Genomic DNA, 24,705 nt, shown 5'->3' with positions numbered 1-24,705 from the left:
AGTAAAGATATAGGAAAGGAAGAGTTGCGGCGTCAGAACGAAAACCAGAAGTGTCTACAGGAACTCTCACAAGAGCTAATTCAAAATATTCTGAAGGGGTTTTGAACACGGTTTCCTCTTGCTCTTGTGGAGTGTCTGTATCCCTACAAACCTCATTAACAATAGAATTGTGGGTCCTCTAAAAGCTGAGGCAAAAAAGTTTATGCCATGTGGATTTTGATGTCCATACACATCTGCATGAAAACGACCTAGAAGAAATGTAGAAGTAAATGCTAATGTATTTACTGCAAGACTAATAAAAGTTTCAAAGACTTAATTATGTACAGAATTTAAACAAACTGTGACTAAACTACTATATGCAGAGAGATACCATTTACAACCAAGATGTCACTAAGAACATGAATTTCACATGTAAGAACTCACAACAGCTCTGAGCATACTGAAGAGTAAGAACACTGCTAGATTTTGTGGAGTGTATTTGAAGTTATTCAAAACTGTAAGCCTACAGAAAAACAATGGCTCCTAACATTATTTGGCGAAATCATGTGAACTGCAAAACTTCCCAGAAACTTTCAGAAAGGTAATGGAATTACAGCTTTGGAACCAGGTAAAAGAGGAACAGAGGCTGCTAACTACTGGGCTCTCCCTTTAATTAGGATGGCACATAAATTACCAGCGAGGTTATTCTCAATAGCATCAAAGAAGCCATTAATAAAACAATCTTTGTTGCTTAGGGTGGTTTGGGGAAAAAAAAAAGAAAAAGACTGCTTCAATCAAGCTGACACAACAGTGATGGAACCTGGATTTCAGAGAGGCCTCAAATTGGTTGCATCTTTTGTGGTTTTGAGAGCAGCTGGATCGTATGGAGAGAAGATCTGAGACTCAAGTTTGTTGATGTAATTTCAAGTTTGAAGGTAGCACCTTTATTCAACAAACCACTCTCTGATAAATTTTTTTCAGTATTTCTGAATGGAAAAGCCAGTAGATAGAAGACCCTGAACAATGGTCTGTTTCTAGGATGAGACTTTAAAATAAAAAATGGCTCTGAGCCCTATGGGACTTAACATCTGTGGTCATCAGTCCCCTAGAACTTAGAACTACTTAAACCTAACTAACCTAAGGACATCACACACATCCATGCCCGAGGCTGGATTCGAACCTGCCACCGTAGCAGTGATGAGACTTTGCTCTATTCCATTTCATTTTTATGTCTACAGCTCTCAAGTGGCTTTACTATATTGAATGAGTACTTTTATAAATGGTGATTCTAGCCAAACACAAGCAAACCGAGGTTGTAACATTGCACCAACATAATAAAGAGGCACAGTGTAAGCTAGAGGTACTATTTGATGTGATGAAAGTTTCCCATAACTACTTCCCTAAATACCCATGTGTCATCCTCTCAGACAGACACTGTTATTTAAGCAGCACTGCATGAACCTGTAATAGAAGTTTGGATTAAGAGTAAATCTTCTCCACAAAATGACTGAAAACAATTGGGGACCAAAGGCAGATGCTCTATGCAATGCTGCAATTTCATTCGTGTTTTCAAATGGCAAACTGTAGTCCTGTAAGAGAACATGGCGCACACATGCAAATAAAATATGTCTGAATGAGCCTGAGGATGATAATTAGCACTGTAAAATCAATTTCCATTTAGTGGTTACCTGTTTCGTGCAGTATTGCTTCTCGAGATCTCAAAGAAAAGCTGTCAAATCAGAAGTTCTTAAGAAGACAGAATTTTTTTAAGAACATAGTCAAACTGTGCATTCCAGAGACCACCAACTATACATATGAAGTCGTGAAAATCACCTTGGTGTGTTCTTCGAGCCGAAGACATTTTCCATGTCACCACGAAATGGAAAGAACTATGGAATGAACATTCACCCCACCACATAGACCTAATTTAAAATGTAGTGAACAAGTTTGCAGGGTCTGGTGTTCTCCACTGTGAATGGGCAGGACTCAATTCCATCCAAACAGGACAAGGGAGATTTGTCCACACCTTAAAGAAGAAATGTTACTGTAAAAATGTATGTGGCTGTGGTGCAGAGCAATAGACAATAAGAGAATATTTGGAGAATTGTCCCCTCCATGCATTTAAAGGTGATTAGCAAGACAGAGATGAAGTGACGGTAAATGATGGTACCTGGCCGTCAAATTTAAACATCTAGATCAGCTGTGCACTTTTTCCGTATGTTACATAATGCTAGATGATGATGATGATGATAATGTAAATAATGTATAGTACCCTAACATAATTAATACTTTGTTCCTTCACAGTTTGTATTTTAGAAAGCACTGACATGTGATCATATGAGGTGTGGCTATAAAATAATGACACTGATGCTGTCACATAGTAAGTACGCATGCACAAAGATGAAAAACCAATAGCTGTGAAGCATGAAGCTTTCTCAGTCAAATGACACATCCCTGGTGTCTGTAGACAAATCAGTATGGCCACAGCCTTCATTTGTGTGTAAAAGATGTTATTTTTTCTTGCCAGGAAAATGATAAGTGTAATAACAGAGCAACAAACTGTTGTGAAGTTTCATATGAAACATGAGAAAACTGCTACTAAAACCTATCTTTTACTAAAATAAGTGTACTGCAAAGACAGTTTATCATGAGTTTTTGAGTGATTCACACATTCCCAAGATGGCAGAGAAGATGCTGAAGACAATTCATGCCTGTAATGGCCTTCAACATCAAAAGCAAATGTAAGTATTGAAAAAGTAGGTAATCTGATTCTCTCTTACCACTGGTTGAATATGTTGAATATTCGAATGATTGCTGAAACTGCATGAATTTACAAAGAATGTGTTAAAGTAAATTTTAGATAACCAGTTTAACAGGAGAGAAGTTTGTGTGAAACTGGTGCCGAAAAATCTCACAATTGAACAAAAAGAAGCTCATGATATGTTTATACTGACAATATGGATACCATTGAAAGTGATCCCAATTTCTTAGGAAGAGTGATAACATGTAATGAATCTTAGGTTTTCACTTATGATCCAGGAACTAAGTGCCAATCCATGCATTGGAAGGGCTCAGCTTCACCGAGAGGAGAATAATCTTGAATGAGCAAATCACAATTAAAAGCAATGACGATTGTTTTTTTCGATATTTTTGAAACTGGATATCTTCACTGGGTTCCTGAAAGACAAACTATTAATCAACATTACTACCTTTAAGTTCTTGCTCCACACGGTGTGAGGAGGGGGGTGGGGTGGGGTGGGGGTGTAGAGAGAGAGAGAGAGAGAGAGAGAGAGAGAGAGAGAGAGAGAGAGAGAGAGAGACTTGAATTGTGGGAGAATAAGTCATGGTTTCACCATCAAGACAATGCACTGGCTCATACAGCATTGTCTGTTAAGAGGTTTCTCGCAAGGTGCAGCATCCCAGTATTAAAACACCCACTTTATTCATCAGATTTAGCACTGTTTGTGTCTTATCTATTCCCCAAGATCAAATCTTGCATTACAAGGGATAAGATTTCAGTCCACTGAAGCAGTAAAAGAAAATGTGGCACACGACATCAAGGAGCTCACAGGGGAAGACTTCCAGCACTGTTTCCATCAATGGAAATTTCAAATTGTGTGTTGTAGGGATAGGAGGGAAGTATATTGAGTCTCACACTCAATAACTAAATAAGCATGTTTTTGTGATAAAATGTTTTACAGCAATAGTTCTGTTACTCTAAAGTCATACCTTGAATAATCATTAAACATGTTCTGATGACGCTATTCAGAAGAAGTTCCCCTTAACTAAAACAAAACATAAAACTCTATTGAAGAGATGTCAGTTTCAACAAGATTTCACACATGAATGCAGCTGACATCATTTCATGAAGCTATGAACAATTACAATATGCTCATGACTACTATCAGATGCTCATCAACACTAACTAATATATGGCACATATTTCCAATGTTTATATTCTAATGGAAAACAGTGAAAGTGGGTAAACATTTTCTAAATTATTTGACTCACATGATTTTTCTTTACTGATTCAATAAAAAGTTGCAGCTTCTCATCAGAATCTACAAATATAATACTGTCAAATGGTAAAGCTAGTTGATGATACGTAATTAAACTGTTGTCCCAATTTTCTTCAGTTTCTTCAGATTTTTCACACTGAAGCCTGTAAAAATATGAAGACAAATTATGTAGGATGTATTAAAAGAACAATAGTTATTTGAGAGTATTAACAATAGAACTAAATCACACAAAATCTCTTACAGTGAATTTATTACTAGAAGTAACATTCATCTCATCATGGACAGTTGGCCTTACATTGTCCATGTTGGACTGGTGTAAGGAACTGTAGGAAGTGTGACTTTTTATGATAATAATAAAAGATGAAATAAAAATTATCTGTATCAGTCACTCTTTCTTTCATTCCCCAACATATTTTGAGCGTTTACACTCTCATCTTCAGGTGGCACACTGATGTAATGTTACATTTGTGCTACCTGCATGCAGCTAGTTGTTTGTTTTGGTTTCCTTTTCAATCTGTTCCAGTAATTTGTCTCATAGACATGAACCAATAACATAAAATATTCATCTTTAATTTGCTCGAGTGTTCGAGATCTGAACCAGATCGGACTAAAGGAAGACATCAAAGCAATTCAGAAGTGGGCTGCTAGATTTGTTGCTGGTAGGTTTGACCAAGTTTTACGGACTTGCTTCAGGCTCTCAAATGGGAATCCTTGACATGACGGAAACATTCTTTTTGAAGAATGCTATTGAGAAAATTTAGAGAAGCGGCACTTGGAGCTGATTGCAAAATGATGCTACTGCTTCCAACATACACTGCACATAAGGACCACTAAGATAAGGTACAAGAAATTAGAGCTCATATGGAAGCATATAAACAGTCGCTTTTCCTTTGCGCTATTTGCAAGTGGAACAGGAAAGGAAATGACTAGTAGTGGTATGGGGGTTCCCTCCATCACATGCTGTACAGTGTATTGCATGTAGATGTAGATGAAGTATGTTATTGATGTGTGTTCCATGAGACAAATCCAGTTAAAGATTTACATTTATGACAAACTATAGGGTTCTGTGCACTGGAACAGATTGTTTTTGATACTGGCTGCATCCAGCTAGCAAAAATTTAACTTAATATCATTGTACCACCTGAAGATGAAAGTGTAAACTCTCTAAACACATTGTGAGGTGAAATACAAGAGATTGTCTGACACTGTTTTATTTTAGCATTTATGAATAATTAGGTAAAAATTGAAATAAGTCACCATTTAAATTATGATTTTTTTTTAAAAAAAGAAGATACCAAACAACAATCACAGGGTAAAATAGAATTTTCTTTCTATCTTCTTAACTGCCTTGTCAAGTTTTTTTAAGCATGAAAAATAAACAGTAAAAAGTAGGCTACATTTCCCAGCTACTTGGAAATGTTAAGAAAGACTGTGCCAAATCTTTGCACTGTGGATTCATTATAGATTTTTTAACAAGAAATATAAAAACATCTTTCAAAAGCAGAAGTCCAATTTAAAAATAAGAAAGAGCACAATTTGACAAAAATTAGAATATATGCGGACTTAGTTACATAAGAATACTGATAAATAAATTTACAACCCTTCGCTGCAAACAAATAATTCTCCAAAGAGACTGATAATGAGATATACTAGAGGTTTCAGGAGAAAGCAAGATCTTTCGCTAAACAAAGTGAATACAGTGATGTGCAGTGCACAACCAAAGCTTTGACATTTTCCTCCACCTACCTTCCTCATAAATCTTTATAAAATTGTTCCATTTTGCTATATTTGACCCATCTCATTTTTCCTATTAGCAATTTGTGCTTTCATTGGCCTATATGAATAGTGTGCATATATCTTCGTTTAACAATGCCTAATCAGTTAAAACTACCTTTACTTAAGGACAATAAATTCCAGAATTCTATGATCCAAAGATGTGTTAGTACAGCTAGAAGAGGAATTAAAGGAGTTCAAATGGAATCTAGTATACTTATGAGAAATGAGGCAAAAAATGAAGGCTATGTACAGCAAAAAATCAAAACATTTGTTTGCTACACATAAACAGATCAGGATAGAAATTAAGGTGTAAACTTTATTGCGAACAAGATAATTAAAAACAATATTATATACAGGGTGTTTATAAATGAATATTGGGGTTTTAAAGCTTTATAATATTTATTATATTAAACTTAAACAGTTATAAATGCTATGTCAAATGAAAGATCAATTCAAATAGTTTCACCAAGAACGTTATAAATGTTCAATGTATACACCATTTGTCACATGGCACACATCAAGTCTAGAGCCGAGTTCTTCCCAAACATTGATAAGTGTGTCTTCAGTGATTGTAGCAACAGCTGCTTCAATTCTGTCTCTTAATTCAGGGAGGTCTGCTGGTAGCGGAGGAACGTACACATGATCCTTGATGAAGCCCCAAAGGAAAAAAATCGCATGGCATTAGGTCAGGTGAAGATGGAGGCCATGCAAAGCAAGCCCTGTCATTGGGCCCCTTGCCACACCCAATTAGAAGGTGAATCATGCATGAGTGAGATATGAAGTGCCTTTGCCCTTTCCAGTGCTTGGGTACAAACTTGATGTGTGCCCTGTGACAAATGGTGATCACATTGAACATTTATAAAATTCTTGGTAAAACTGTTTGAGTTGCTCTTTCATTTTAGATATCATTTATAACTGTAAGTTTAATATAACAAATATTATAAAGCTTAAAACCCCGATACTCATTTATAAACACCCTGTATACTGAAGAAACCACATACTCCATTTTAAAAACCAGATATATGGTCCGGTGCCATCCATTACACTGCCTACACATGAAGAGGTATCAGTAGGCAATGACAGAGGCCCTAGAGGTGGTCACCATGGTCATGACAAAGCTGACAAAGGTGGCAGCCAACTGCAACACACTGTGTCCTCAGACATTGCTGCAAGTACTGCTCCACTAATTAAGTCAACAGTTGCACCATTTACTACTTTAATTTCCACTTTTCCATAAAATTAGTTTAGTACATCGTCAGAACCTATTTGGTGGATCACCGTGATGCCTAACGATGGAGTCACTATACAAACAGTTAGAAATATTATCTGCCATGCTGCTCCCAAGTACCCAAAACTCCGGATCTTTAACTGTTACATTTACTCTGTTTCATTGTACTATCTTTAGGGTCCATCTAAATCTACGCACATAATCTGGAAATCGCTATGAAGCGTATGGTGGAAGGTACTTGACATCAATTCACACTTTGGGCTTTTAGTGATATGGGCAAACACCCATTCTGCATTTCCAGGTCTTCCCTCTCGTTATTTATTCTTGAAGAGGTGCTCCAGATAAGGGTCACACCCAATCAGAAGGTGAATCATGCATGAGTGAGATATGATGTGCCTTTGCCCTTTCCCAAATATTCAGGAAGTATTTGTAAGTACATTAAACCACTTAATGAAGCACATTTTACAAAATCTAACCTCTTCCTTTACTATTTCAAGGAAAATACTTCTCAAACATACCCTCCTTAATCCTATACAGTCAACAGACTTCTTTACAATACCACATTCGATATTCTAATTCACCCTTTTTATGATTCGCAACTGAACATAAAAATACACAAATACCTCCTGCAGAGAGTCAATGATTATATGTCTGTAATCTGGAACACACAGCTTGTGTAAACTATTGTTTATTTCATTTCCTATTTACTATGTTGAAAGACTTACTACTTTGGCAGAAAAGGTTTGATAGGGGAAGGAATGAAATTTAACTATGATCAAAGAAGAGTTCTGACATTTACTACAGGTCAATGAGGAATAAGTCATGAAAAATCTTATTTATAATGGACAAACTAGGATTTGACAAGTTTGATCCTTTGTCACTTCTTTAATCACTCTCACTACAGATGAACACTTTATTTATAAATAAAACACTGTTGAAGTAACAGCGAAAAGTTTAAACAACTTGGTTTTTTTACCTTAACTTCCTTTCCTGTGAATATATTCTTACATTTTCAGGCCATTTACTCTGTGGGATGTTATAATAGTTAGTCCAGTACAGAGCTTCTTCTGGATCGTTTGCTAAATTTACTAAAACAATAAGCTCTTCTTGTAAACGTACATCATCTTGTACTGCTTCTCGTACCATTTCTCGCCAGCTATCAGTACCTAAGTAGAAATTGTTATCCGAAGAATCACTTACCACATGAATAGCTTTGAAATTAAAATGATATTCTTATAATTTAAAATACTAAATGACATTTAACTTTTGAGTAAAACTGATTCAAACTGCTTCTTGAATGATTGTTACCCAAAATAACTGATATTGATGATGAGAAATAGAAAAGCTGTTAAAAAGCAGCATTCCCAAAATTTACACATTTCAAATCATTATAATTGTATCATCAATAACACAGACTGTATCATAGTTTTATTGCACAACTTTATGTAAACTACGCCAGTAACAGCTTGATAAATCATTCGTAAAATGCACAAAACAGAATCGAAAGCAAGTCATCCGAAAGTGTCTGGAACTAGACAGTTACAATGCAATAAATTAAACAGTTTTCTACCTCAGTTACCATTAATTAATTTAATTTAAGAGTTTATTTTTGCAGTATTCTGCCTTTTATCAGGAGTCAGATTCTGCAGGAAGCACAAAATACTGTAACTCTTTCAAGTTAATAGTAACAGTAACCACACGGAAATTAATATTTTAGCAAGCATGTCCCCCACCCCATCCCCCCTTTTCTCACAAGTGTACACACAGAGGGAGGAAGGGAGAAAGGCAGAATTTCTTATATGATGAGGTATCTGTGTGACAGAATCTGTGTACCCAGTCTATCTGCATCTAAGAGTGAATCTATGCACAAGTGTGAGAACATTTTCTAAATTTTTGTGCAGCATGTAACTTATTAGATGTGTAGAGGCCCAGGGATGGTGGCCTCTACAGTTGAGATGAGGTGGTTGATTGTCATCAATGTTGTCTGATGATTACTCAAAATACAGTCATCCCGTAGTAGCAATGCCCCTCAAGTATGCTGACAGTGGCGAGGTGAGTGATGCTCATGCAATAGGCACCCAGTGCCAAAATGCCAACATGTAACATCTGTGGCAGACCGTCTATGGTCGCAGTGCCACTCCGCAGCTCACGGAAGACCGAGAAGCCTGCCGCCATTATTTCACAGGAAGACAGCCCCAGTGGTGGTGTGCATCACTATGAACAGAGACATACAGCACCAGGTTGACTGCACAAATACAGGTGGTTAGGTGGCTACACAGCTCCAGCAGTCAAGAGCCTCCAAGGCAAACAAAGTCCAGCTGCAGCTAAAGTGAGCCCAGAGATGGCCCACCAGCTGAAAGGTGTAAAGCCCATGGGAGTGGATTTACAATTAGAGGTCAGCTCATTGGTAGCAGAGCCCAAAACCTCGTAGTGAGGGCTTGCAAAATGCTGTCACCCCCATCACCAGGTGTGGACCTCCCCTGTTGGCAGTCTGAGATGTCTTTGGCTAAAAATTATTGGTATTTATACAGCTTTGGCACCCACTTGTTGTGCGAAGGCACTGCTTCCAACCACATACACCAAAACAGGGCAGTAGCCAGAAGGGTGGCAACTGGCCTGCTGTTGTCGAGGTCTGCACCCCATCTGCTGCATCTTTAGTAATGCGAGTGTTGGCTCCTGTCCTGCAATGTGGAAACTGGACGGTGCTATTGCTGCATCTGATGTATCAATGTTTCGGTCCACTCTGCACCTACTGGCATCCGTGGTGCACTTGCGGCGCTTGTGGCAGCTCTGCTACTTTACTTAGTACTGCTGCAAAATAGTGGCGGCACACAGAGCCACTATATCTCATCAGTGGAGTATCTAAAAATATAGTTTACTTCTAATATTTTCACCTTACACCTACAATATTCACTGATGAAAGTAATCTTGAACTGGCAGAAGTAGTAGTGATATTTATAGTAGCACTTAACTTTTTTCTCACAATTGTCTCTATAATTATTCACGAAAACTTTTGTTTCCTCAAAGCCATTTTATTGCCTTTAATAATCACTTGAAGTAGCTTTAGGTCTTTGTTATGTAGGTTTCCTCACTGTGACACACAACACCTCTTGCAGTGTCCGTCACTGAAGTTGAATGAGCAACTCTCATTGTTGTCTTTAGATATTTTCTCTCTCTTCGATTAATCCTACTTATCGAGTAATACTCTAGAATTGGTGCACTAGAGTTTTGTAAGTCACCTCCTTTTTTTGGATGAATTACATTTCCTCATGATTTTCCCAATGACTCTGTATCTGGCAATCTTCCCTTAAAAATGGTACTAGGTGGCCATTCCACTTTCTATCACTTCAGACTCTGAATCCTACATATTTTATTGTTCTCAGTGTTTCCAATGATTGATTATCAATCATGTAATCAATCTATAATGGGTCTCACTAACTGTCTACACACATACTTTTTTATGTTTAGGATCAACTACCAAACTATCAGTTTGAAAACAATGCAGCTAAAATGAGAAATATTTCAACATCAGTGTATTGGAGTAACAGATAGGCACAAAATGCAATTCATAGGTCCTAATTACAGAATAAGTACTGACAGCAAACAGACAAACAATTGTTCAAATAAAAATGTTGTAACTAGGTATAATTACAACAGAACCAGTAGACTGAACACAACTTTATTTCATGGAAGCATTAACAACTTGAACACAGTATTTTAGTAACATTCAGCAGGAACCAATTACATACAGAAAAAGCTGTAGCAATACACAGAGAGAACTAAGGCTGAGCAATTCCTCCTGATCAAATACTGGGCTCAGACCAGGTGGCAGGCATGGAGAAAGCATCAGCTTTTGCTTGTTGATTTGTAGGGTGGAAATGAATCTCATAGTTGTTATGTGAAAGGAAAAGGGCTCAACGTGGAAAGTGATGTGCTGCTTTATCTGGTAATGACGCAGAAGGTCTCTGAGTAAGGAAACCAAAGATTTGTGATCAGTGGCCAACGATTTGGTACCATAGAGAAAAACATGGAATTTTTTCACAGCAATGACAATGGCCAAAGCTTCCTTCTCTATCTGAGAGCACCTAGTCTGAGCAGGAGCCATCATGATGTCTATGAGTCAGCACAGTCCCCAATCCGTACAGTGAAGTGTCTGTCACAAGGATCAAGTGGAGGCCTGGTTGGTACGTCACTAAGCAGGGCGCAGATCACAACATGGTCTCATGTTTCTTTGTGATCTTAGGTCTGAAGATGATTTGGAAATGAGCCAAAACTGGTAATCAGTAAAGCAAAATTGTGATCTTGATGTAGGATTTTTATACACATATGTGATAAATGATAGCTAATCGCATTACTAGTTGATCATTCAAAATCAAAGTAAAACAAAAGAAATATTGTTCAGTGCCAGAAATGATAAAGGTCATATGTTAACAGACTTTTTGCAAAGAGGAGCAGTAAATGAGAATGTGGAAACGTAGAAAAAACTCAAAACAGGACAAAGAATAGCAACTAAAGATGTTTGTGATGCTTTGTTATAACAATGTTTTGTCAAAGTTAGCAAACTTTCTCAAGTTTTTTTAAACTGAAAACTTGCTATAATGGTGTGCATATATGAAGGCGGAAGAGCAATGTGTTGTGCACTGAAAGAGATAGAGAATACTTTACAGTGGTTTCAGTGTGCTACCTTTTCCTATCTCACAATGCCACATAATCATTTCCCTTTTTCTTTTCTCCAGCTATTGCCTACCCGGATAACTGACGACATCCGTGTGAGTGGTACACCACATCCATGTGAGTGGTACACCACATCCATGTGAGTGGTACACCAGGCTTTTAAACTTATAAATTTAACAATCTATCTTGACTTCTTTTTTATAAAACTAACCACAGGCCCATATCACACACAAACATGAGAAAAACCATAATACAATAACAAAAAATTGTGGGTTTTAAACTTATTATTATTATTATTATTATTATTATTATTTCACAATCAATCCTCATTATACTGAACCCTCAAAATATCAAATGAATTTTGCCTTCCCTAGAGATTCGATATATCGAGGTTTGACTATATAGGACAGCTGGACATCTGACAACCATACCTGTGGTATATTTTCCTGCCAGGCCACAGAGTTTTGAAGATGTGTGAACACTGCTGAATTTTGGGAGTGATATGTTCACATGAGGCTCAACCCAGATCTGACTGCTGCTAAATCTCAGCACCCTGGATCTGTATAAACAGTATGCATGCTGGTCCCATGCCATGAGGACCTTGTGTCAATATATTCATTCAGCAGTAAGTTTGTCCTTGTGTCACCCATAATATGTTTTGCCTCCAGCTACTGTGGCTTTTTAGCCAAAAGCTAAAATTTATAGCTGTCTTTTTGTTGTGCCTGTTTGTGACTCATCATATCCTCTATACAGTGAGTAGTACGCTACCCTTTTCATAATATTGTTGTTATTTCATCCTGGACTTTCCATTGCTGCATCACTGAATACATTTCATGTGTACTCACATGCCATGAGGAAATCCACTCTGACTAAATGCTGTTATTTGTTGTCACCAGTAGTTCAACTGAAGGAAGATGACGAGACGAAACAGCTATGACCCTGCTGGAGTAGCCGTCCCTGTATCATTGAGTGACTGTAGGAAACCAAGGACAAAACTACATCAGGATGCCCACATAATTACTCAAAGTATGCTCTACTGCAAATATGAATCCAACTGACAAATTCTCACTATATAGCGGAGATGCTGAGTCACAGGTAGGTACAACAAAAAGACTGTCAAACAAGTAAGCATTTGGCCAAAAAGGCCTTCATCAGAATTAGACAAATTACTTGTTTGGCAGTCTTTTTGTTGCGCCTATCTGTGACTCAGCATCTCCGCTATATGGAAGCAGTAATCTATACTTTTCATAATGCTGCATTATTCCATACCCGATTTTCCATTGTCTGAATCCAACTGACACTGTACTCAAGCCCAAAGTCAATATCTATGGTAGTACCTAGAATTTATCATTATATTATGCTGCAGCCAAACAAAATCGAACTATCTGCTAGACAAGTGTTTTCTTTTTTCCCCCTGTGGACTGTACAAGTAACACCTACAAACAACTGCACTCTGGAGACTGAGTAGAGCACCTGAGCATTGAAACCACTATTTTAACTTTTAACTATATTCTTATTAACACAGTCTTAGAAATTTTACACTGACAGGGTGTAAGGGGTGCGAACAATGTCAGATAAGTGATCACAGTGAAAAGCACTGATGTGCCATGGCCTCATGTGAGACAGTGTTCTCAGCACGGGTCAGAGTTTGAAGGGGGCCTCATTGTGGATCTCCATTTGGTCATTGGTCAAATCATGCAATGTCCAGATTTGTGGAGTATTTGGCTGTGACTATGGCCTGATGGTGGATTGCTTGGGAAGTGAGAGCAGGCATACTCATAATCAATGTTCCATTAGATCACATCTGACTACCACCAGGCAAGATCAGTATATTGTGTGCAAAGCCCCTTTGCATCTGTACTTGCCACCTGAGAACAAGTAATAGATTCCCTGGAACATTCTGTGAAACCCCGCATCTTTGGCCGGAGACTTGCAACAGCCGCACTAGGACATTACCGTCCCATGCAAAGGCATAGGCCCACAATATGAATGGCTGCCTTGAAGGAAGTCAATTTCCTGCATACACTGAGGTAGATGTGCCCATAACTACCATGATTGTAGGAAACAGTTATTAAGGATGCAATGTGTGGTGTCACTTCCTCCGTACACATGCGTGGAATATAGGTTGCTATATGATCACTTCTTTTAGTGTGATGCAGGCAGCAGAGATAGCTGGAAAATACCCATGAGGAGTAAAATATGCTAGTAGCCAAATTGTTCAGTAAGTGACTTTTTTAAATAAAATCAGTCTATGTAGTAAAATGACTTCTCTCAAAATATTCATAGTGACTCTAGAATCACTTATACAATGCACTTATTGACAAACAGTTGCACTTTGAATGGTGCCATGATCGGGAAGCAGAGACTGCTGATGAATGGCATCACACTGCGTTCAGCAATGAATCACAGTTCTGCACTACCCCAGATGATCACCCTCGGTTAGTAAGTTGGTGATCTGGAGAGGTGTTACTCCTGGCATCATGGTGTGGAGAGCTATTACAAGGCTGCTAGTGATTGGGTGAACTGGCGGCACAACATTAGCCACGGATACCCCACATCCTCATGCCTTACCTCTCATGCGACAGTACCATGGTGTCATTTTTCAACAGCACAAGGCTCTTCCGCACACTGCACATGTGCCTAGGAACAATCCGCATGATGCTGAGGTGCTCCTGTGGTCAGTAACATTCCCAGATCTGTCCCTGATAGATGTGTGCAACCAGCTCGGACTTTGGTTCCATCCCAATGCCAGTATAAAGGATATGGACCGTTTACAATAGTTATGAGTCAGCTTGCCTCAGGAGATAACATCATGCACCATCTTAACCCACAAAGTTTCGTTTTGTTTCTTCCTTCCCTTCTGTCTGAAAGCCCCCCCCCCCCCCCCCCCCCCCCGACAACTGCAGTGTGTGCGCTATGGCAGCAAACTATACTGGCACTTATATTTCATTTGCATATCCGGGATTAAGTGACTGAATGAGGCCAAAAATGGATTTAAAACAGATGTAAATAAAGTAAACAAACACAGGTGAGTGCAAAATCGGTTAGAAAATAGTCTGTACATTGCAAACAACATGCAGCATTGGTTCATCGAGCAACAAACCAGACAATGTCCCTGAAAGATCTCGAGGTAGATTCCACTACTGCTAAATTATTCTTGAATAAACAATTTGTTCTATGGACTATGAGTTTCTATTTTCTGATTAAGTACTCCATTAGCACAACTAAATGTTCAATCCATTTTGAGTGCTCTGTTTCATGGTGCCCATTGTTCTAAACTAAATTTTAGTAAAATGGCCCTAATTTTATCTGAAGGAGATATCTGATAATACCGATATCATATCAGCGCACACTCCACTGCAGAGTGAAAATCTAATTCTGGAAATAAAATGTGTTGTGCATGATCGTTCACCTATAACGAGCATTGAGGAAATGGAAGAATTTATGTAAATAACCTTTTCTTTTTGACCGTAACGTATCAGATAGCCTTTAGTCTTCTCTGGAGAAGTTGCAAGATGGTCGAATGTTTCATCAAAGAATTTCCATGGAATTTCCAGGTTTCTTAAGTTTGAAAGTCCAAATTTTCTTGAGCCTGCTTTTGTTGTACATGAGAGCAAGTTATACTTCACCAATTTTCAAAGCTACAAATGACTTTTTTTTTAAATTTCCACATCAGTTATTAGCAATTATTCCAAATTCAGCTATGATTTATAGTTTTATCAAAGATTCTGTAAGTTGAGAAGTCTCTCTGCCACTGGAAACGTCTTCGTTACCTATGTCTCCATTTCATGCTGTACTGTGTCATTATGTGACAAACTGAAGTACACAAAAAATTCTCTCAGAAACACTGTTTGAACTATTGTCACTGGAATATGATATCAAAAAGTTTTGATGACAATGAAACGTCATGTTTCAAGCAAGACATTCTTTACATTATGGCCAATGTTGACTTTAAGCATGAAACTGTCAGAATGTTCACAAATTACTATTTTGAATAGGAATTAGTAAAAAAAGAATGAAAAGCTGAATATTCAATACTGAACTACAAAAGATACATATTTAAATATATGTGCATTTTATATTTTTTAATTAATTTAAAAGCCAAAAAACCACTTCTGCATCTATATGAATGAAGAATTCACAGCTACATAAATTCTTACCCACACATCACACTCAATAGCATTCACAATCATGAACTGTCACAACCGCAATCATACATCATCACATTCACAATATTGTCTATCATCAGAGTCAAGTCATGCATTGGGAAACAGACTTTGAGCAAGGGACTTCCCAGACAAAGGGAAGATCCCTTAGGCCCGCAAGCACATTAGAAGTGGCTGTGACCGAGCAACACCGACTATAACAATTTCATGTACTTCTACGCCTTTTCTTACATGGCTCCACAACTGATTGTTTCCAAAAGATTTTAGAATGATTTGAAACAAAATTTCTCAGAAAATGTCTTTCCCCAAGTCTTTCTCAGAATTTCTGAAGTTTTCAAAATTCCATGAGATTTGGAGATTTGTCTAACTTTTCCAGTAAATTAAATTGTCCTGATAATTTCCAATTTTCCATGTTTTTCAGGTAAGTCACCACCATATGTTGGTGATAATTCATATCAATGACTGCAAGAGTTCACTTAAATTATGTGATTGAATTAATGTGACAACACTTAACCTTTCAGTATTTTATTGCTATTATTATTATTATTATTATTAGTATTATTATTATTATTATTTTATTTACTTTTTGATGATGTGAGGAAGCAGTAGTATCAGGACAATGAGGACACTTTTCAGCAAGCGAAGAAATTCTAAGCTAAAATGCAGAAATTTGATGACACATACCGCAGGATATTATTAGTGCCCTGAAAAAAAAAAAACACTCGAAAACGAGTACAAGAATACTAAAATCCTTAAATACAGCCTGGAATATGTCTTGTTATCACCAATGGAAAATCTTGGATGGAACAACAACAATATGAAATACCACAGATTGCTACTAACATGAGTTCGGTCTGAGTGACCAGAGATGACATGGTCAGGTGCATGCGCATGTGTTTCTAAACCTGAGGGATACTGTCTGACAGCTTATTATAATTTTAAATGTAGTTTAAATGAGGCTGTCTATCACTCAGCACACCCTCTACTGTTATCTACTTTACACACACCCCTCCCCACCTCTCCACTGCCTTCTGTCTAACCTCCCAACTGCACATAGCTACCACACCCTCTTTCCATGTCATCCCTGCACGCTCCCCAACAGCACGTCATTGTCTGCCACCCCTACCCTACTATTCCTCCTCCTCCCCGCCCCAGCCTCCTACTTACCACCACCCAGTCACCACTCACTTCATGCACTGGTGCTGCTGCTTGCATTGTGGCCTCAGTTGCCTGAGACTGCAGTCATGTGTGTGTGTCGTGTTTGCGTGAGTGTGTATGTGTGTGGTCGTCATCTAATTCTGACGAAGACCTTACTGGCCAAAACTTGTATTTATGACAGTCTTTTTGTTGTGCCTATCTGCGACTCAGCATCTCCGCTATATGGTGAGTAGCAATTTTTCCTTTTCACAATATTGTTACAAAATATTATTGTTTTTACCAGATAAATGCTACACTGACTCAAGCTTCATTACTACAGGTGATAATTTCACAAGAAAAAATGAAAGTATGTACAAGTACCTAACATTTGTGTCTGCAAATACTCACCTAAACTATTATCTTGATATCTTTTGTGAAGTAGGAACTGCAGTGCACCTTCATTTCTCCTCTGATTGAGATTTGGGCAAATTTCTTCCGGAAGATTGTACATTTTGACTAATCTCCCCACAAGTTTGCTAAGTGGTTTGTAATGAAACTTATCCAACTTAACATCTGGTACTTTTAATTTACTGAAACACAAGGATCATCTTTTTGATGTCACTACTATTCTTGCACAAATACAGTATGAAACATTGTTACATCTAGTACAGGCTTACACTCATGATGCTACAATACTCTCAAGAAGTGATGCAATGAAACAAGTAAATTAAAAACTGATGTTTCCACCAAAGATTTATTATTGCCATTTCATTTATTTTAATGTTTTCTTGGTTGTGGACATTATTCACACACATCTGTGGACATTATTCATATACATCTTCTGTTCAAACCCACAGTGCCCACCCACAATTGATTTATTTACCAAAGAATACTGGAAAATACATTATACTCATGCCACCTACATCACACACTAACTTTATTTTCAAAGAAAAACACAAGTACTCTGACTATAATCCGACACTACAGAATTAAAACCAGCAACAAGACCAATCAGAAAGAGTCTTGTTGTGAAACTGCAAAAAAATAGTACTGAAGATTTTTTTATGTATCAGAATTCAGTCATCTGAAAGAACAGTGATCATGATCCTGATTGTGATCATGATCATCATCATCGTCATCACCGCCACCGCCGCCACCACCACCACCACCACCACCACCACCACCACCACCACCATCACCATAAATGTAAATAATGTCATAAGTACAAGAACGGTCCACAACAAATTTATTTCTGTTCACAACATCACACAAAATTGTTTACCAAAATCAGGAATGCTAATGTTATTAGGTGTCAAGAAATTAGTAACAGTACGAGATGTAGAGAAGAAATCATGCATTAACAACCCTAAGGAAGAACATCATTCACAATAAGCTTCTCTGGTCATCCCGCAATCCACTTGAAAGTCCAAAAGTCATCAACAAGCTATGTGCCAGTACATAATGCAATTTTTTTTTTGCGAAAAGTAATGTAAGAAGATAGAGAACTATCTATTTTCTTACAAAACTGTTGTGTCTTTTGTGGCCACTTGATGAATTGCCTGATGGCTTTTGTCTCAGGATCTTTCATCGATATTTGTTTAAAGATATTTTGACATTTGGCTGGCATTAGTGGCTGGCAGACTGGAGTCAATCACATGCTGAGAGACTGTATGAACATGTTGTGTCAATGTCTGAGGGCATTTCCCTAGTCCTTGCCACCTTGGTTTGCACCTTGTTGCCTTCAATGAATAATCGCTGCAACATGGGAATCCACAATCTATTTATTTTCAGGCTTTCTTCTTTCTAGTTAAAACAACTGACATGTTTGTGAATTCCTATAGCTTTCCTGAATAAACAGGAATGACAACTTTTCTCCACAGGGACAACCCGCGCATCAGCAAATTTTATCATTTAGTCAGTCTCAAACAGCACATTCTCCATCACAGCTGATTCTTCTCCCTTCCTCAACCTGAACGATCATTTATGTCCAATGATCCCAGTATTGATGAATAATCTGGTCATTTCAACTCAGATGTACATGATATATTCCTGACATTGTAAGCAGGTTCCTTCTATTGTTTGCCAATGTGATGCAGTCTCCGATCTTGTTCCATTTTCTTTATATATTAAAAAAGATGCTGCAACTTACCAAACGAGAAAGCGCGGGTAGATAGACACAATAAAAAACACACAAACACACACACAAACTTCAAGCTTTTGCAACCCACGGTTGCTTCATCAGGAAAGAGGGAAGGAGAGGGAAAGATGAAAGGATGTGGGTTTTAAGGGAGAGGGTAAGGAGTCATCCCAATCCCAGGAGCAGAAAGACTTACCTTAGGGGGAAAAAGGGACAGGTATACACTCGCGCACACACACACATATACATCCACACATATACAGGCACAAGCCTGCCCAAACTCTTTGCCTTTACATATGTCGGTTTGTGCCTGTGTATGTGTGGATGGATATATCTGTGTGTGGGGGGGGGGGGGGGGGGGGGGGCGCGCGCGGGTGTATACCTCTCCCTTTTTCCCCCTAAGGTAAGTCTTTCCGCTCCCAGGGTTGGGGTGACTCCTTACCCTCTTCCTTAAAACCCACATCCTTTCGTCTTTCCCTCTCCTTCCCTCTTTCCTGATAAAGCAACCGTGGGTTGCGAAAGCTTGTAGTTTGTGTGTTTTTTATTGTGTCTATCTACCAGCGCTTTCTCATTTGGTAAGTCGCAGCATCTTTTTTAATATATTTTTCCCATGTGGAATGTTTCTTTCTATTATATTACAAAATGTGGATCTGAATTCAGTGATTTTGTCTTCATGATCTACTGACTAATACAAAGATCTGCATATGTAAATGTAGTATTAACAGGAGAAAGTGTGCAGTGTTTTCAGTAGGTATTCAATCAAATTCAAATAATAAATTACAAACATTTGTCCTTTATACAGCCTTGTGAATGACACACTCGCGCACACACACACATATACATCCACACATATACAGGCACAAGCCTGCCCAAACTCTTTGCCTTTACATATGTCGGTTTGTGCCTGTATATGTGTGGATGGATATATCTGTGTGTGTGTGTGTGTGTGTGTGTGTGTGTGTGTGGGCGCGCGCGCGGGTGTATACCTCTCCCTTTTTCCCCCTAAGGTAAGTCTTTCCGCTCCCGGGGTTGGGGTGACTCCTTACCCTCTTCCTTAAAACCCACATCCTTTCGTCTTTCCCTCTCCTTCCCTCTTTCCTGATAAAGCAACCGTGGGTTGCGAAAGCTTGAAGTTTGTGTGTTTTTTATTGTGTCTATCTACCAGCGCTTTCTCATTTGGTAAGTCGCAGCATCTTTTTTAATATATTTTTCCCATGTGGAATGTTTCTTTCTATTATATTACAAAATGTGGATCTGAATTCAGTGATTTTGTCTTCATGATCTACTGACTAATACAAAGATCTGCATATGTAAATGAAGTATTAACAGGAGAAAGTGTGCAGTGTTTTCAGTAGGTATTCAATCAAATTCAAATAATAAATTACAAACATTTGTCCTTTATACAGCCTTGTGAATGACACAATGTATGTATCATGAGGCAAGTTTTTCAGTAGTGGTTTTTCTTAGACTACTATTTTGCACCAATGACAGCACTATCACAAATAAAGCGCTACTGCAGATAATGGAGATGGAAATGGGGTCATCTAAGATCTGATAAAATCAAACTACATACCAACTATAATGGCACAAAATTCAACTTCACTTTTAATTAATCTCAAGGATTCAAATATTTTTGCTCTGTTCAAAAGCAGCACAATAGTTTGAGTTATCAGTATCAAAGACAAAAATTTAAATACCTACACAGCTATTGAATCCACTTCATTTCTGAGTGCTCTCTTTTCCAAGAGTTTGTCAAGGAATATTACTAATTTTTTCTGGTGTGGAACAGAACCTGACAAAAATTCTTCAGCAATTGACATTTTATCTTGAAGTGCTAGTGGAATAATGAAGTCTTCTATTGCAAAATAATCATGCAATTTCAGAAGTGTTGCACTCTGGCAAGCCTGAAAATTTGAGGTTATTCAGTAAAAAAGCACAACTGTAAATCATATGAAGTTTGAAGATCCTGGGTAGATAATAAACAATGGAAAGAGTCATAATAACAACTCACCCCATAATGGAGACAGTGAGAGCTTAGTAACTGAAACATGTTGACTCAGCTCACAAACTTTTATTCTTCTTCAGGACACATGCACATATACAACTCAATGTGTGCTCTGAAGGAGAACAAAAGTGATGAGCAGAGCTACCATGGCATAGTTCTTGCTCATACTGCCTATCTATGGCATAATGCCTTCTCTGTATGGTTACCTCTTGTCTTTTCTCATTAGATTGTTAAAACTGGACACAATTTTTGCGCCAATGTAGGAAGAAGACATACACTGTTTGTTAAAATAAAATATTCACTGAAAATAAAAATACTACAGTCTGTAAAGGAATATGGATTACTACTAACAATTTTGCAACAGAGCTGCTGGAAAGCACTTACTTCTGACAGAAAAATATTTAGTACTGTTGAGACATACACATAAACTTCTGACAGAAAAATATTTAGTACTGTTGAGACATACACATAAAAAGATACATACACTGTTCTAGCTTTCCGAACTATTACTTCCTTGCCCAGGGGCCGGAAAGGGATGGGTTAGGGGAGGTTAAAAAGGAAGGGTAGTCGACTCAGATCCTGGGGTGAGAGGAACCCATCTGTTGTGATGAAGAAGGGAGACCAAGATTAAGGGGGAGGCCACAGAGAATAGGTCAGAGATAGTACACTAGTTAGAACTAAGTTACCTTCACAGCACAGAAGTGATGACTACAGAGTATGAAGTAAGGGTGGATTAGAGCATAAGAAATTAATAATCCAATTAAGAACAAAGACGGGAAACATTATTAAAAAAAGAAGTCACCCAGAACTGCGGGACAGGGGAGGCTTATCGGACAGGTAGAGAAGGAAAGACTTCCTTCTTTTTCCATCCAGCAAGTATCCTGTGACCCAAAGTTGTGAGTGATTTTTTCCAAACTCTCTCCATTTCCTAAATCTTGCCAGTCCTCTTTCCTCATCCCTCTTCTGGCCCCTTCAGCCCTTCTCCACAAGAAGGAGCCACTGGCACTGACAGCTTGCACATTTCCTTAACCTATAGACATGCGTGTTGTTCTGCTGCTGCTTGGCACAGAGATTTTTTTTATCTATCCAGTTCCATTATGTTTTCAAAAATTGATTACAGTCTTTGTTTTGCCCTTCCCACAATATTTTCTACGAGATGGTTTCAATTGAAGTTGTTCACAGTTGTAATCCCTACATATTTAGTTGAACTGGCAACATTTAAATTTGTGTGATTTATCATGTAACCAAAATTTATTGGATTTTCTCATGCGGAGGACCTCCACTTTTTTTGTTTAGTGTCAATTGTCACGTCTTGTGCCAGAAAGATAGTAAGTAAAGCAGTCATCAATCATAAAACCATTATTTTCATAACACTTACATTCAATTTAAATCATCTTTCAAGACCTTTGCCATTTCCAATAGGAGTACGAAGTTACTGGCAAACCTCAAAGTTTTTATTTATTTTCCTTGAAATTTAATGCCCTATACCAACTTCTCTCTGGTTCCTTTACTGCTTACTCAATGTAAAGATCAATATGGGGGATACACTACAATCCCATCTCCTTTCATGCTCCTTGACTCTCATAACTGCAGTGTGGTTTTTGTAAGAGTTCTAGATAACCATTTGCTCAGTGTATTTTATCCAAGCTACTTTCAAAATTTAACTCTGTCAAACAACTTCTCAATCTACGAATGCAATAAACAAAGATTTGCCTTTCTGCAGTTTCACTTCTAAGTTAAGTCGTAGGGTCAGTGTCACGCATGTTCCTACTTTTTTTCAGAATCCAAACTGATCTCCTCCGAGGTCAGCTCTTTCCAGTCTTTCCATTCTTCTGTTATTAGTTCACATTTAAGTATTCGCAACTAAACTTATTACACTCGTCATCCTGTAATATTAATGTCTATCGGCACCTGCTTCCTTTGGAGTTTGATTTATTTCATTATTGATACACCCATTTTCAGTAGAGGTACTTATTTCTGTTTTAAGAGCTTGCAGATCTTATGGTCTCAGACTATAGTGACTGCTCTGCATAGCATATCTTAGTGTGTGTTTCATGTTGTTATTCCTCGTTATATTTCATGTATGTTGCAACCTCAGCAGTGTCACTGTGTGGCAATTTTCTCTCTTGCAGGGATCTGTTAATACTTTCTAACTTAATCCTGAATGCTTTGTTTGTATTTTTTGAGATTTTATATAAGTTTTTTAACACAGTACGATATGACTAGTGATTGCTCTTGTTGTGGGCATATAAAAGGAGAACTGGCTGCTGTGACAGCGGGGCGGAGGTGATGAGACCTGCGACACCTCTGGTGCTGTTGGAATCGCCCTGTGACCTGGTTGTTGCTGCGTCTTCTGATAAGCAACATCTGACAGGTCCGCCCTCACTTGAGAGTGACTGGCAGACAGCGGTGGGTTCATGTGTCACTGAGTGGAAGGTGAAAGAGTAAACAGGCCACATGGCTGGCTTCTTACACCTTGGCAACATGTATGAGGTTCTACCCAGTGCTGATAATACTTCTGAACCAGTATGGCATGCCTCTACTGTTTGGCCAGCAGCCAATTTTCCTGCACTGTCCAGACAAGTGCAGAAGACAGGTACACTAATCATTAGAAGCTCCAACATAGGCCAGGAAATGGAGCCCCTAGGGGGAAATGCCATGCAGGGTAGAAAGAACACTAGTGTGTACTCAGTATATTTGCTGGGGCTCTCATCCACGATGGGGAGGAGGTGGCCCTGCCACCAGCTGCTGAGCTGACTGGGTGCAATCAGCTGCAAATAGTGGCAGCACATATCAGCACGAAAAGCACATGCCGCTTAGGTTCTGAGGTCAGCCTTGGCTCCTTTCAAGAGGTGGCCGATTTGGTGAAGGTAACTAATATTGCAAGCAGGATGCACGCTAATCTGACTATTTGTAGCATCATACCCAGAATTGGTCAGAATCCTCTGGTTTGGAGGAGAGTGGAAGGTCTAAACCAGAGTCATGGATGACTCTGTAATGGTACTGGATGCAAATTTTTCAGGAACTAGCTACTAGGGTACTGGAGTATGTGTGATGTGTACATATGGGTTTTTTAGGTTACAGAGAGACCCTTTGGGATCAGACACGAAATGCCTGCCAAAATAGAAGTTACATCAGCCACAATGATCTCAGAGAATGTTCACTATGGCAGATCAGAGAGAAATAATGGTAATATGATATTAGTAAACTGCAGGAGCATCCAAGAAAAAGTTCTAGGATCAGTATCACTTACTGAAGGTCATAATTCCCAGATAGTAGTAGGATCAGAAAGTTGGTTGAAACTGGTAGTGAATAGCAACAAAATCTCAAGTTCAGATTGGAATATTTATAGTAAGGATAGGCTAGTCATCACTGGTAGTAGCATATTTGTTGCAGTAAAGAACTCAATAATACTTAGTGAGGTTATCACAGATTCCGAATGTAAATTAACCTGGATGAAGTTAAGCACCAAACAATGGTAAAAAAAGGTAATCAAACGCTTTTATAGACCACTAGTGTCAGGAGCCATAGTGGTAGAGCTTCAGAGAGAACTTGCAGAATATCATTAATAATTTTCCTGATCA

The 24,705-nt window shown here is 38.3% G+C and overlaps 1 protein-coding gene across 6 annotated transcripts in view; it reads right to left on the bottom strand.

Moving 5' to 3' along the window:
- Nucleotides 1-24,705, bottom strand: part of LOC126184783 (exonuclease mut-7 homolog) — a 243,914-nt gene that overhangs the window by 145,257 nt on the left and 73,952 nt on the right. For all 6 annotated transcript variants that reach the window (XR_007536880.1, XM_049927351.1, XM_049927370.1 and 3 more), the window contains exons 6-9: nt 20,818-21,020; nt 17,388-17,569; nt 7,979-8,168; nt 3,991-4,141 (exon numbers count right to left, since the gene is read on the bottom strand). Coding sequence is in view for 5 of the 6 variants with exons in the window: in XM_049927351.1 (XP_049783308.1) it covers nt 3,991-4,141; nt 7,979-8,168; nt 17,388-17,569; nt 20,818-21,020 (726 nt within the window). In the remaining variant the exon portion in view is untranslated. The remainder of the gene's footprint in view (nt 1-3,990; nt 4,142-7,978; nt 8,169-17,387; nt 17,570-20,817; nt 21,021-24,705) is intronic.

The sequence above is a fragment of the Schistocerca cancellata genome, chromosome 1, assembly GCF_023864275.1.
Source record: "Schistocerca cancellata isolate TAMUIC-IGC-003103 chromosome 1, iqSchCanc2.1, whole genome shotgun sequence".
Taxonomy (NCBI): domain Eukaryota; kingdom Metazoa; phylum Arthropoda; class Insecta; order Orthoptera; family Acrididae; genus Schistocerca; species Schistocerca cancellata.
The sequence above is the reverse complement of the archived record's forward strand: the minus strand, read 5'-3'. Positions and strand labels throughout refer to the sequence as shown.